The 14,935-nt window shown below is 39.1% G+C and overlaps 1 protein-coding gene across 1 annotated transcript; it reads right to left on the reverse strand.

The window, feature by feature from the left end:
• Positions 1 to 7,127: 7,127 nt before the first annotated feature.
• LOC120720876 (interleukin-1 receptor accessory protein-like) lies at positions 7,128 to 13,971 on the reverse strand. The gene is made up of 10 exons (XM_040010721.1): positions 13,448 to 13,971; positions 10,934 to 11,189; positions 9,079 to 9,262; positions 8,820 to 8,964; positions 8,673 to 8,735; positions 8,453 to 8,576; positions 8,194 to 8,336; positions 7,950 to 8,096; positions 7,677 to 7,829; positions 7,128 to 7,566 (listed from the first exon to the last, which is right to left on the reverse strand). The coding sequence occupies exons 1-10, from the start codon at positions 13,503 to 13,505 to the stop codon at positions 7,247 to 7,249; spliced, it is 1,593 nt and encodes a 530-aa protein (XP_039866655.1). The 5' UTR covers positions 13,506 to 13,971; the 3' UTR covers positions 7,128 to 7,246.
• Positions 13,972 to 14,935: the final 964 nt, after the last annotated feature.

The following is a 14,935-nucleotide window of genomic DNA, read 5'->3' on the forward strand; positions in this document are numbered from 1 at the left end:
TAGAATTGGGCTGAAAGATCTATCGCTTTATCACCTATTCAGGTTGTAAATTGTGTTTTTAAAAAGTAACTAAGTAACTAAGTAATTAATTACTTTTGAAAATAAGTAATGAGTAAAGTAACGGGATTACTTTTTTGGGGAAGTTATCGGTAATTAGTTACTGATTACTTTTTTCAAGTAACTTGACCAACACTGGAGGTGAGGTGAGTGGACATACATATCTAAGCTTATGCTCTAATCCCACATCATATTTTTTAACTAAACTACCAAAATCCCCCAAAGAGATTTAGCTTTGCTGAAGTAACACAAAGACAACTGTGATCTCTACAAGCACAGAAAAAAAGAGAGAACAACAGGTCTTCGCAGACTGGATGAGGTCATCATGACAAACAATCACACTCATTTAAAGAGTTGCTCGCTCAATGAGCTTTTCCAGTGGACCAGCTTCTAGATGTAGCACGCACTCACACATGTATTACAACATATTATTTTTAACATAAATTGGTAGCAATGTTTCAGTCCTTCACATAGACACAAAGGCAAACAACTCACCCATCAGAACTTCGTCTTTCAAGCCTTGCTCACAGCAAAGTCAATGACAGCATTGCTCAGATCCAAAGTCCTGACAGCAAACTCATCCTCTCTCTGCTCTCCTTCCTCTTCTGAGAACCACTTTCATGATTTACTTGCTAACAATAAGACAACAAAACATGTCTAGTTGATGTTAACAGGTTTGTGGGATTTTTCTTAAATGAGAGAGAGACAATGGTCATGAAGGACAGATTCCAGACCTACAACATGGTTTCCACATCCAGATTTTTCCAAACAGGTGCTTGTTTAAATTCATTTCATTAGGGAAAAACTGATGGAACCTTGAATTAAACATAGTGTATCTTATGTATTTTATATTATCAAATATCCACTTTACAAAAGTAATGTGGATAAAATTCTCCAATGTTGTATGAAGCAGTGTTCCTTTGACTTCTTTTGTGTGACTCAGCTCCTCTGTCTTCTGATGCAGACACATTGCCTATGCTCACCCGGTTCCACATTACTAAGACCCATATTTTGTTGGGTGGTGAATTTGTAGATACATTGAGCCTCCACAGCCTCTAGGTGGCCCCCAAGCTCAGCCTCAGTATCTTTGGGGAGAATTAAAATGACTTGTCTTCATTTGTGGCCAGACATTTAATTTAAGAATTAAATGAAGAACATGATCAATGATAAGTTGCAGCGACAGAAAAGCTGTGGCTTGTGTTTGTGGAGTAATCAATTCAAAATCGTGATCGAGGAGTGATGTCTACTGACAGGTAAAGTGGGATCATTGACAGGGTGACATCATGTCAGGAGGCAAATAATGGTAGCCCAAGCCACAGCCTGCCTTGAAGACATCAAAAAGGGCTTATCCATCTTAACCCTCAAGAAAGATGTGCACATCCTAAAATTATCAGCCACTACAGTACAAGCTCTGCAATGTTTTTGACAGCAGAGTAAGTGAACCAACCATGGATAGGGTGTCACAGATAATGTCACACTCTCTAAGCCCTATATGTACCAAGAGGAGATGACCCTCTAGATTACTGGACCAACATGCCATCATATTCCCTCATCTATTCCAGCTAGCCAATCTTTCCACTTCAACCACATCAGTCTCCCAAGAGAGAATATCATTCAAAGCAGGAGATTTTGTGCAAAAGACAAAATTGTCCCAGTACTGTTGAAAACGTTGTTTTTCTTAATAAAAATAATTAAACATGCATAAAAACACACCCTATAAATATTGATTGATGTCTTTATGTGCAGAAGCACAACCTACAATTACTGACTGATTCAAACAAAATATCCTTCCATACAAATAATACTATAAACCAACAGAAAAGGTGACAGACAAAAAGACAAAGACACATGAAAACATTCACATTTATTCAGTGCAATAATTTAAAATCACATTTATTTGGCCACCAGATGTCGCTGTAGTAATGTGTTCCAAATTCTCCAAAAGATCAAATCTTTTTCCAAAACAGCTGTTCCAAATGATTTGATCTCTCGAACGCTTCATTTGTGCCATCGCAAACGCAAAGGTTTAATATGAAATACTGTGTCAAGTTACAAAGTCCAGAAAACCAGAGAATATGTAAATGAAAGCCTGGGAATCCCGTGTCTCCAGAAATCATTAAACATATGGATACAGAACCAGAAGGCTTAGAGAGACAACAACAAAGTACAAGCGGAGAATGTGGAGTCCAATCAGTGAGGTCATTCATTATTCAGAAGAACAGCGTGCTTTAATCAAAACGTTGATTCAATAGGGGGAAACATATCAAGAAGTGCAGAAAATCATGGGCTGCTCAGCTAAAATGATCTCCAATGCTTTAAAATGGAAAGCCAAACCAGAGAGACTACCATTCGAATGGATCGAACAATAGCCAGCATGGCAAAGACTCAGCCAATAATCACATCCAGGGAGATCAGAGACAGTCTGAAGTTACCTGTGAGTACTGTGACAATTAGAAAATGCTTGTGTGAGGCTAATCTATCAGGAAGAAGCCCCCGCAAAGTCACGCTACTAAAAAAAAAAGACATGTGCTAAAGACGATACAATTTGTCAAAGAACATGTCGACTGGCCTAAAGAGAAATGGAGAAACGTTTTGTGGACTGATGAAAGTAAGATTGTTCTTTTTGGGTCCAAGGACCGCAGACAGTTTGTTAGACGACCTCCAAACACTGAATTCAAGCCACAGTACACTCTCAAGACGTGAAGCATGGTAGTTCAAGCATCATGATATGGGGATGTTTCTCTTACTATGGTGTCGGAACTATTTATCGCACACCAGGGATCATGGATCAATTCGCTTATATCAAAATAATTGATAAGGTCATGCTGCCAACAAAATGAAGCTTATGGAGTGGCCAGCCCAATCCCCACACCTTAATCTAATAGAAAACTTGTTGGGTGACATCAAAAATGCTGTTTCTGAGGCAAAACCAAGAAATTCAGAGGAATTGTGAAAGGTTGTCAAATCATCCTGGCTGGCATACGTGTTTATGATGATTTTGAGCTTTACTCACATTTTAAAACACACTGCTATTATTTTGAACATAACTGTATAATCAAACTAAAAACTTGAGGCACAAATAAGGAAAAAAAAGAACCAATACCAGATATCAGAAGATAACACAATAAACAAACCCATCAGCATAAGGAAATACAAAATAACACTATTAACAGAAAAGTACAATATTATACAGAACATGACAAATATATATGTAATACTCTGATAAATATCAGTGGTATTTATTTTGTGTTTTCATGAGAATAAGTCGAAGAGAAAATAACAGTTCATGGTGAGGTTAAGAGTGGTATAAATATGTGATATAAATGTTTGTATTAAAATGCATAAATAGTGTGTGAAAAAATCAGTTACGTAAAAAAAACATAATTTCATGGAATGTGAATGTCTGTTAAAAGAGAAGAAGTGTAACTTGTTTTGTATTCTACGTCACGAGAGGTCATGACTTGCAGATGACTTCCGGGGGAAAGAGACTCGGGAGGGAGAGAGGAGAAAAAGAAGGATTACTAAAATGGCATAGACGAAGCATGGACTTTGGGACTGCTTATGTCACCAAAGTTGTTCGGCAACAACATATCACCCGTCTGCGGACTTCCCGGTAATCATTCGGAGCGTTTGAGCCGGGCTTCCCGTATCTTTTGTGCTTGGCTAAGCACGAGGCACGTTTGGCTACGTTGGCTAGCTGGAGCTAGGCTAACGCCACGGTCCTGGCTAACGGAGATTCCGCCGGAGCGGAGAGACGGAGTTTGAGAGTTGTCTCGGGAGAGAGTCGCTAACCGTGGATGATTCGCTGCTATCTAAGGAACCGGAGATTCGTTGCTCGCTGCCGCGAGTGGAGACGGTTGCTACCACAACGAGCGAGTTATTCATCGGAGGAGGTGGAGACATCACGGATACTCGGAGGTATTGTTGTTATTATTAAGAGCTCCAACTAAAGCGCGCCAACAACAAAAATAGACTAAGAGTGCACTCTGGGAAAAGAATAACATTGGACAGGTTAAGGGAAAAAATACTAAAATCTATCCCCCGGGGGTTTATTGTATGTTTTGTATATGTGTTTTTTTTATGAAGAAAAAAGGGTTGGATGTGAATTTCCTGCAATTGTTTAATACATTTTCTAACCCTGAGATCCTGTGTTGGGTTTATTGCATGGTGTCTTATCATTTGAGTATTCACATGTATTAGCCTTAATCGGTTAAGTGTATTTCCTTAGCCTCCGCTTGTCTGTGTAGACACGAGAATCATATGAACCCTAGACTGATATTTATTTTTCGAGATGTATCTTTTATCACAGAAAGTAAAGTAGAGTCAAGACTGCACCCGAGGGCATAAGGGGGGACTCTACTTTACTTTCTGTGATAAAAGATACATCTCGAAAAATAAATATCAGTCTAGGGTTCATATGATTCTCGTGTCTACACAGACAAGCGGAGGCTAAGGAAATACACTTAACCGATTAAGGCTAATACATGTGAATACTCAAATGATAAGACACCATGCAATAAACCCAACACAGGATCTCAGGGTTAGAAAATGTATTAAACAATTGCAGGAAATTCACATCCAACCCTTTTTTCTTCATAAAAAAAACACATATACAAAACATACAATAAACCCCCGGGGGATAGATTTTAGTATTTTTTCCCTTAACCTGTCCAATGTTATTCTTTTCCCAGAGTGCACTCTTAGTCTATTTTTGTTGTTGGCGCGCTTTAGTTGGAGCTCTTAATAATAACAACAATACCTCCGAGTATCCGTGATGTCTCCACCTCCTCCGATGAATAACTAGCTCGTTGTGGTAGCAACCGTCTCCACTCGCGGCAGCGAGCAGCGAATCATCCACGGTTAGCGACTCTCTCCCGAGACAACTCTCAAACTCCGTCTCTCCGCTCCGGCGGAATCTCCGTTAGCCTAGCTCCAGCTAGCCAACGTAGCCAAACGTGCCTCGTGCTTAGCCAAGCACAAAAGATACGGGAAGCCCGGCTCAAACGCTCCGAATGATTACCGGGAAGTCCGCAGACGGGTGATATGTTGTTGCCGAACAACTTTGGTGACATAAGCAGTCCCAAAGTCCATGCTTCGTCTATGCCATTTTAGTAATCCTTCTTTTTCTCCTCTCTCCCTCCCGAGTCTCTTTCCCCCGGAAGTCATCTGCAAGTCATGACCTCTCGTGACGTAGAATACAAAACAAGTTACACTTCTTCTCTTTTAACAGACATTCACATTCCATGAAATTGTTTTTTTTTACGTAACTGATTTTTTCACACACTATTTATGCATTTTAATACAAACATTTATATCACATATTTATACCACTCTTAACCTCACCATGAACTGTTATTTTCTCTTCGACTTATTCTCATGAAAACACAAAATAAATACCACTGATATTTATCAGAGTATTACACTCTCCCCCCACCAAAGAAAAGCATGCCCTCATGGCTTTGCACCTTGAAAACATAAACCATTATGGCACAACAGGTGAATTATACACACAACTAAGCAGAGATGGGTGTGCCTATCCACTTATAAAAACAAGAGACATATTTCACTGTAGTGGCGGCTACCACACTGGGATGACCTGGTTCATCATAAGTTAACCTCAAAGGAGCCCTCTTCAACCGCTGAGGTCTGGCCTTAATGTCAAAGTCAGGATTAGTCTCAGAGTTAAGTTCAGTGTCCTCTTCTTGCAAGAGAATGTCTTCAGGCAGTGCTTTGTCTTTGCCATTTTAGTAATCCTTCTTTTTCTCCTCTCTCCCTCCCGAGTCTCTTTCCCCCGGAAGTCATCTGCAAGTCATGACCTCTCGTGACGTAGAATACAAAACAAGTTACACTTCTTCTCTTTTAACAGACATTCACATTCCATGAAATTATGTTTTTTTTACGTAACTGATTTTTTCACACACTATTTATGCATTTTAATACAAACATTTATATCACATATTTATACCACTCTTAACCTCACCATGAACTGTTATTTTCTCTTCGACTTATTCTCATGAAAACACAAAATAAATACCACTGATATTTATCAGAGTATTACATATATATATATATATATATATATCAGCAGCAATAAAAGTGTCTGTATATAATGATACATTTGTGTGATAGTTATAAATAAATATTTCCTCTAATAGTTAAAATGTTATGCTTTTATCCAGACTAAATGAAGATCTTCTGGATTAGTGAGATGCTGCTTCCTCTCCAGCTTGCAGTCTAAGGAGCTTGGAAAGAAAAGTGTCTGGACTTCTTAAAGTTGCTTGAAGACGTTTCACCTCTCAACCGAAAAGCTTCTTCAGTTCTAGGGTCAAATGATGGAGAGTCCCAGATTTAAGCTCTATGGGAGTAACCCAACAAGAGGGACATGGGCCCCCTATTGATCCTCTACCTAATCACATGAGCCAAGGTGTGAAAACGGGTGTGGGTCACAATCATGCAGGGTTTCGGGTGTACTCATAGTGAAACCTAGCCCTAACCCTATCATGCAATTTCCTGAGGTCAAAAGGCCCAGGATGTGAGTGGTCGTTAAGGCGTCTGGGAAGGGATCTCAAAACTGGGTTATAGATGGCAGACAGTTGGTGTTGTAAGCCACCTCCTCTGTTCATAGATTGTCATTGACAGTGGACATAGACGGCTTCCTTCACTCCTCTTTCAAACCATCTGTCTTCTCTGTCCTAAATGTGAACATTGGTGTCCTCGAAGGAGTGTCTTTGTCATAGATGCAGATGGACTGCCGAGTCTTGTCCCGTGGAAGTGGCTCTTCTATGTTGTGCCATGCGTTTATGAAGTGGGTGTTTGGTCTCTCCAATGTAGAGGTCTGGGCATTCCTCGCTACACTGTACAGCATACACCACATTGTTAAGTTTGTGTTTAGGAGTTCTGTCTTTGGGATGAACCAGTTTTTGTGTGGCTGGGTCTGAAGTACACTGGGATGTTGTGCTCGGAGAAGACTCTCCTGAGTTTTTTCTGATAAAGATGCTACATAGGGGGTGACAATATTGTTGTGTTAGTCTTTCTGATCCTCCCTAGTTTCTGTCTGATCGTCTTCTCTGTGCCTCTTTGCTGACTTGATGAAAGACCAAATAGGATAACCACATGTTTTAAGAGCTTCCTTTACATGTGTGTGTGTTCAGTGGAGGAAATACAGTCTTACGTCCTAAATACTGTACAGTCATATTAAAGCTCTGGGTGCTCTCTGCGGGGCAGGTAGGTAATAACATAGCAGCTTCCAGAAGGCAGAAGAGGGCAGCATCGAGCTTTTTCCCTTCCAGGTGACACAGTCTGCAGCTTTGCAGAGTTTTAAGGCCTCTGAAGATGAACTTGTGCTCAAGACTCCGGCTGTCTCAGTTTTAATCAAAACCACGTGAGTCTGCAACTTCTTGAGGGATGCTTGGATACTGTTCAGCAGGTCGACTCCTGAACCAGAATCTTCTGAGCAGGGGACCAGAACCACTGTCTGACTCTGCTTTATGCAGTCTAACACAGCCTCTCCTACAGGAGCAGACAAGCACAGATCAGAGTGTGTTGTTTTCCCCTTGATTGAATTTGTAAGGACAAAATTTAAAATAAAAATTTTGTAAAAATATGAAAAATGTAAGCACCTCTCTCTGGTACAACATCAGGACTGTAGCAACAGAGACTATAACCAAGTCTGTACTTCATTTCACTCTCCAGCCTTTTTCTGTCATCTTCATTTAGTCCTGGATCTGTGCTACTCTTGTAATACATCAAGCAGGCGTTGTAGCTTTTTCCATCTAAATGGAAAAAAATAAAAATGTTGTTTTAAAAGTGGATAGAAAAAAGCAGATTTTTGCCGTTCTGACAAAAATGTGAACACAGACAATGTTTGAATTAGCAAAATGTATGAATACTACCTGGGATGGTTCGATGGCAGCCAAGAATTCGACGAAGGAAAAGCGTGATGTCGACTTTAAACTTTGCATAAATAATTGCTGTTAGTACCATCACCATCAGCACAAAGCCCACAATCCATAAAGCCACAAAGTAAGAGGAAGGAGCAGCTGTAGGGAGTGATGGGGATTTTCTAAATTAGCTCATCTAATAAATAAACACATTAAAGAGTATTATTAAGTACTCAAAATGTTCAGCTGGCCATACCTTTTTGTTTTAGAGTGATAGTGACAAAGCTTGTTTGGTAGGCAGATTGCAGTTTACAGGTATAATTTTTTGACAGATCGTCCTCTGACACTTTTCTGAAGATTAGAGATGTTCTCATTCTGATTTCCTCTGTGCTGATGACCCTGAGAAAAGAAGGAAATGACTGAGGCAGATCTAAAAACAGAATTCATATCTGAGCTGATGTGACTACATATAACATCAGTGTGACCCACAGAGGACCTGTGTGTGAAATATTTACCGTGTATCATTATAGAAAACTGGTAGACTAGTGTCTGTATCCACAAATGAACTTCCACTTAACCAAAACAAGTCATCAGTGCCTGACATCATAACTGCTTTACAATCAATCACCACTGTTGAACCTAGAAAAAGCAGAGTTAACACAGGTTGTTATAAATGATTAACATTTAAGCTTTAGCCAAGAGTGTGAAGGTGTATGAATATAGACAATAACTCACCTAAATCTACCTCAAACACCTGCTTGTTCTCTGGTGAAATTATCACTGCTTTCTTAGTTATTTCTGTGGAAATAAAAAAAAAAACCTTTTGAAAAGCACGTATTAAAATCATTACAAATAAATATCTGCAAAATGTGTTTTTCTTACTGTTTGGTTGGACATCAAGTTTCACCGTAGAGGTCATGTTATATATTTGACCATCATAAAGGTAAGACCGGGTGCAGGTATAGATGCCACTGTCCTCTTTTTTCACACTTGGGAAGTAGCCGTCTTTTGGTGATGACTTGCCCTCCTACAACATATAAGCTCGATTTTTAAGTAGTCAGCTGTCAAATTTGGAAAAACATTAAAACCCTGTAACAATATTTTACAGTTTGATCTCATTCACATAATCTGCTCTGTTTACCTTGTGCCATGTGATGCCGCTTCTGGTGATATTCAGGGTGCTAAAGGGAAAAAATTTTTCAGGGCAATACAACTTGCAGTACTCCTCTGTGTAACATTCTTTAGAGATCTGGTTCATTTGCTCAGAGTCTCTGGACTGCGCTATGTATACTTTGAGGCTTATCCAGGACCGTCTGCTGGAATTCCTACCAAGGAAAGAAAACAGTAACAGGAAGTTTTTACTTTCATTCTGAGCAACAAGCAAAATGAAACAAAAAAATGGGAAAGTAAGAGAAGACTTAAAGGATTAGTTTTAAAATGGTGTTCATCTACTTAGCGGGCTATTTGTCCATCAGGATTTATTATTAGCTGAGAAAGTTTTGTGCTGCAAACAGTGAAATGAAACTAACATATCTGGCATTCTGTATAAAAATCCCTCTCAGCTTCGCCTTCAGTAATCCATTTCTTTAACGCTGGATTACTGAGAGGCTCTTCTCTGACCCACAGAAGATGAAACCTAATAACCTCTGATACACTCATGCTTCTTGTGTGCCTTTGTCTGATTTTATTTTACCTGATTTATTTATTTTACTCACAACAGAACTCAGAAAACAAATGTTTTGACTGAGACGTACCATTTCAGGAAAACACTCATTTTGAATTTGATGACATGTCTCAACAAAATTCAACAAAACACTTTTCAACCAATAAAAGGTTGAGAAGGAAGTGTTTGTGTTACACATGAAAATCATGATTTTAACTTTAGGCCTGCAGGCAGCACTGGTTTAAATTTAATTTATCATGAAAATCACAGCATGGGCTCAGGGACACTTGTGCCATCCACTAATGTAGGCTAATGCACCACCATGCAAAGAACAACGTAATCATCTTCTATGATTCACTGAGGCAAAGCGAAAAACTGTCCTGAGGTCAGACGAAACAAAACTTGAAAGATTTTTTGGCAACGTGTTACACAGCTTGTAATAATGGATGCTGAAAGGTATATACATGTTTTAAAGCCACATATACTCTGTGACTATGTCTTTCGGAGAAGGCCTTGCATATTTCAGCAAGACAATGCTAAACTGCATACTGCTGTCATTACAACAGCATGGCTTTGAAGTAGAAGAGTCCGGGTGCTGAATTGGCCTGCCTGGTGTTCAGACCTTTCACCAATCAAAACACTAGACAAAAAAAATAGGGCAATGAAGAGTGACTGTTGAGAATGGGACAACATTCCTTTCCCAAATATCCAGCAGCTGCTCTACCCAGTTCCCCGATGTTCACAGACTGTTGTTCAAAGAAGAGGTGATGCTACACAGTGTTAAACATGGCCCTGTCCCACCTTTTGAGACATGCGGCTGCCGTCAAATTCAAAGTTATTAATTGAAAATTATTAAGAATGATTAAAATGATTGTTTTCTTAAAATTTAGTTAAAATTGTACAATAATTGTTAAACCATCTAAGTTTATAAAAAAATGAATGTTTTCTATGTTCTAGTTTGAATAATATATGGCTTTGTCCCAGTTTTTCTGTACCTTAACAACAACCCGCCGTCCTCAGTTGTGTTTCAGGATTTGCTAACTTCAGATGGCAGGTTGTTATTTGCAAACACAGGATCCTCACATATATGTTACCAGCATTTAGGGAAACTGTCATACCATAATGCCAACAAGCAACCTGGTTCAGTACAAATATAAAAAGTGCTTTTCTGATGCCGTGATGTTCAATAACAACCTTAAAATGTTATAATAAAACATAATACAAGTTAAACTTGCTCTGCTATCCTGTCGTATAGGAAATAGTACTTTACATCAGTGTGTGGGCACGACTTTTGTTTGATGTCAGTCTTAGACAAGGAAACCATTCATTTTACCGAAAAGAGCAGGAGTAATTCCCCTGATGGTTTACTGAAGCTCTGAGAATAACAAGGATTCTTCCATGAACCAGCACACCCATCTGCCTCTGCTCAGCTGATGTTGACATGTTGAAGAGTTTCATTTCATCCACGGTGTGACTGGTCCAGAACACCTCAGCATCTCCATCACTGTACCCTCTGTAAGAAGGGCACTGCAGTACCGCCATCTCACCTGCCTCGACATTTACTTCCTGGAAACTCAGTGGGCACACACCTGTCAATGACATTCATAATGACATGTGAAAAAAAGCATTGCTTTAGTCTAAAATGATCATATTTGTCTGGTTAATGAAACTCGGGCTTCACAGTGCAGTCACTAGCAGTATTCTGCTTTTACCCTGAGCCAATGTCACCGATATCTTTAAATGCCACAGCATAACCACAAAGGGAGGGCAGTACAGCCCTGGTGCCCCTTAGCAGGCTTCCAGAAACTGGGTAATAAGAAAATTGGGGGAGTGCAGGGGCTATAATAACTTGTTGCAGACAGAGGAATTAATGAGGGGCTCCCTAAAGAATCAGAATTAGAGAAATAAGTATGACGTTTAATGTAAAAATGTTTTAGATTCCCCTAATAATGTAAAAGAATGTAAATGGTTATTGTGTGCTGTCCTATTTTGAAGGTTCTGCTCTGTGAATTCTCTCCACGCTTCTTCCAGTTGGCGCCTGCTCTTGCTACCTAAAAGGAATTTGATGAATACTGCGCTCCTTCAGGCAATGGCTGCCATTCTGGGGTTTTAAAAGGCTTATGAGGCGCATAACTGTCATGATCTGTGTGCAGGCAGACAGGAAAGGACCCAAATGCATACTCAGACAAGGAGATGAAACATAACTCAAAAGGGCAGCTTTATTGCTGGACACGAGAAAGAACTAAACTGGAATACAAAAAAAAAACAAAAAACAAATGTACACATGTACACTGATGGACACATTTGCAGGACCATGAATGCTTTAGGCAGCTGTAGACTTACACTGTAAAAAAAGAATTCCGTAGAAAAACGGAAAATGTCCTGGTAATTTTTTGCCAGTACATCGGCATCACGGGCATCGGCAAAATAAAATAAAAAATTGCTCGTACTCAGCCAGCGCATATTGGGAATGGTACAGGTCGGTTTTCTATCACCCATTTCCTGGGAGTAAGGGCGCCCTGCTGCTTGCGGCACAGGGAGGAGAGGGCGGGGTGGCGGGGGATTCACTGGTGGCTGGAGCGGCATCTAATAACCAACTCGCAAAATAAAACAAAACAACAAACACGAAAACACCAGACATTATAATACAGACTTATAATCTGCACCGATGTTTTATCGAAATTCTATATGCGAAAAGTGTGCGCCTGCTCGCTGCTGAAGTCAAAGTAAACTTTATTGTCATCTCCGCTACATACAGTCCAGAGAGACGAGACGACGAGGCTCCTTTTACAGCAGTGCAAGTAAACAAACAATATATATAAGAGTAAGAAAATAAATATACACTTTAGGACTAGGGGTAAAGGGATCAATAACAACCAAACAGGCTAGGACCGCCACTGCTGCTGGGTCAGGTCGTGATGTCACTGATAACATTGTTAAACACGGTGTTAGGAAGCAGAATTAATAAATAACAGACTGGACTTACTGGAAGTCAGATACGCATTTGAATAATAATGAAACCATAACACAAAGAGCAGTGCTTGGATAAAGTGGGGGCACTGCAGGGGCAATGTTTTGTAAGGGGAGGGAAGGGACTAAAATAATTTAATCACACATAATGAAAGAAATGAGAGGAACAAAGTAAAAACGAAACTGAGGATGAAAATGCCTTACATTGCCTGTATTTAGCTTTCTTTAAACTGCCTTAAAATAAAATCTCTGCACACCTGAAGAAACAACAGGTGCCTATGAGGGAAAAATACAACTTCCCCGCACTGTCTTGCTTGTCACCATTTTATTGAATCACATTTCATTCCAACAGACTTTCATCAGTTTTGTTCACTGTTTTGTTTGTAATTGATAAAAGTCAGTTGGAAGGAGATGTTCTGATTGAATTAATTTCTTTATAGATGTTAGCTTTGGAATGTCAGTCATTTATCTTCCACCAGTATTGCTTAAAAATAACTTTTTAATGTAATAATCTCATCACTTGTCAGCATCACATTTATATTACTCACAAGGCTGTAAGGAACCAGGCGAATGAGTACTTACACACGCTTATGTGCCTAATATTGTGCGTGTATTTTTAGCAGCTTGGTATACTTTAACAACACTGCAAATTCATTTTTTGAATAAACATATTTTGGTCTTTTTTTTTGTTGTTGTTGTTGTATTGTTCACGCTCAAAACACCGTTAACCACTCAGTTTAAACTCGACATTTCCAACAGTGTTTAATAATAAGTTTCATTGTAAATGTAAAAGAGCAATGTTTTTTTAGATTATGAACTGTAGATTTATGTTCTAAATAAAAAAAAAAATCACCCATAAAACATGAAGAGGTCTTACCTGGTGTCGATGTAAGGAAGACGAGAAAAAGAAGGAGAAGGCTTATTTTTCCGTTCATATCGTCTCACGTCAAAACTCAACACGAATCTTCTTAGGAGCTAAAGTGAAGAGAACTGAACTGGAATGTCTGACTGTTCGCTTATAATTTCAAATAAAGTTCGGAAAAAAAAGTGAAGAGTGCGCAGACCCGGACTACTACTACTATGTGACGTAATCTGTGTACGTAAATGATTTTGTTTTTCATGCTTTCGTTTCTAGGTGCTGTATGCAGTCAGTTCAGCATAACAGCAGTGTTCCAGTTATCTGGGGAGCAAATGAAGTTCAAAACTGCCAAGCTTTCTTTGGATTAACTTGCTAAACAAAACCTAAAATCCCAGTTCGTAGGTGTCTTATCAAGCTTATCCTTTAAGCTTGACTCCCTGCTTTAGAGTGTGTAGGTGGCCTTAAGTTAAGTAAATATTTGCGGATCACGAAATTCATGAAACGTGAAACATGAACATGAAACGATCCGTGTTTCAAAGGCTGATGATGATAAAATGGTGATTAATCCCCCCTCCACACATACACACACAATCCCATAATAATAATAATAATAATGATAATAATGATAATAATATGCAACAGTCCTGCAAAAAATTGGAATAAATCGCACTGAACAGTAAGATGGTATTTATTGGTAATTATTTTTTTCTCAGTGGGTAAACTGAAAAATAAAACAACAAAAAAATGACATAAAATATTCCTTATCAGATTATAACAACTAATAACAACATTTACCTTAATTATACTATATCAAATATTTTCGAACCCAAAATTACTCACTATTGCCAAAACAAAAATAAAAAATAAAAAAATAAAAAGGGCAGGCCAAATTATAAAGAAAGTCAATTTACCAAGTCTTGAAAAATAAAACTGAACAAAATTGTACACGCACTGTACACTAATGCGTGTACAGTTTCTTGTCAATTTTAAATACCATGTCCAGACATGGTTCTTTATTATTAGTGTTGTAAAGACTCACCTTTCAGCACAATCACTTCACCAGATGCATCTTGCTTCCATTAACTGAAGATTTAAGATGTTCTGGTCGTGAAAGGCAACCCCCTGCCTACCTACAACAGTATGAGGTTCAGTATCCTGGAGCTAGAAGTGCTAGATGTGAGACAGGGTGTCAAACTGAACGCCAGCATATTGACACAGACACACATGGCCTGCAGGATCCTGACGGACAGGCAGATATCCAGCCAGAGACTGTTACGGATTCAAATATTGGGGATGGATACAAGAGGAAAAACCAAAATAACAACACTGGTCCGGCAGGGTTGAGTCAAACGATGATTTTAATGATCACACGCGTGGGAGATGGACACCGTACGCAGACAGCATCAGATCTCAAAATGGTGGAGCATTGATCAAACTCTTATAGCCTCTAGTGGCCCCCACCTAATCATAAAAGCCTAAACATTCACATTCTTTCTCTCACACAGC

Source organism: Simochromis diagramma, unplaced genomic scaffold, assembly GCF_900408965.1.
Source record: "Simochromis diagramma unplaced genomic scaffold, fSimDia1.1 OVJJ01000603.1, whole genome shotgun sequence".
Classification (NCBI taxonomy): Eukaryota; Metazoa; Chordata; class Actinopteri; order Cichliformes; family Cichlidae; genus Simochromis; species Simochromis diagramma.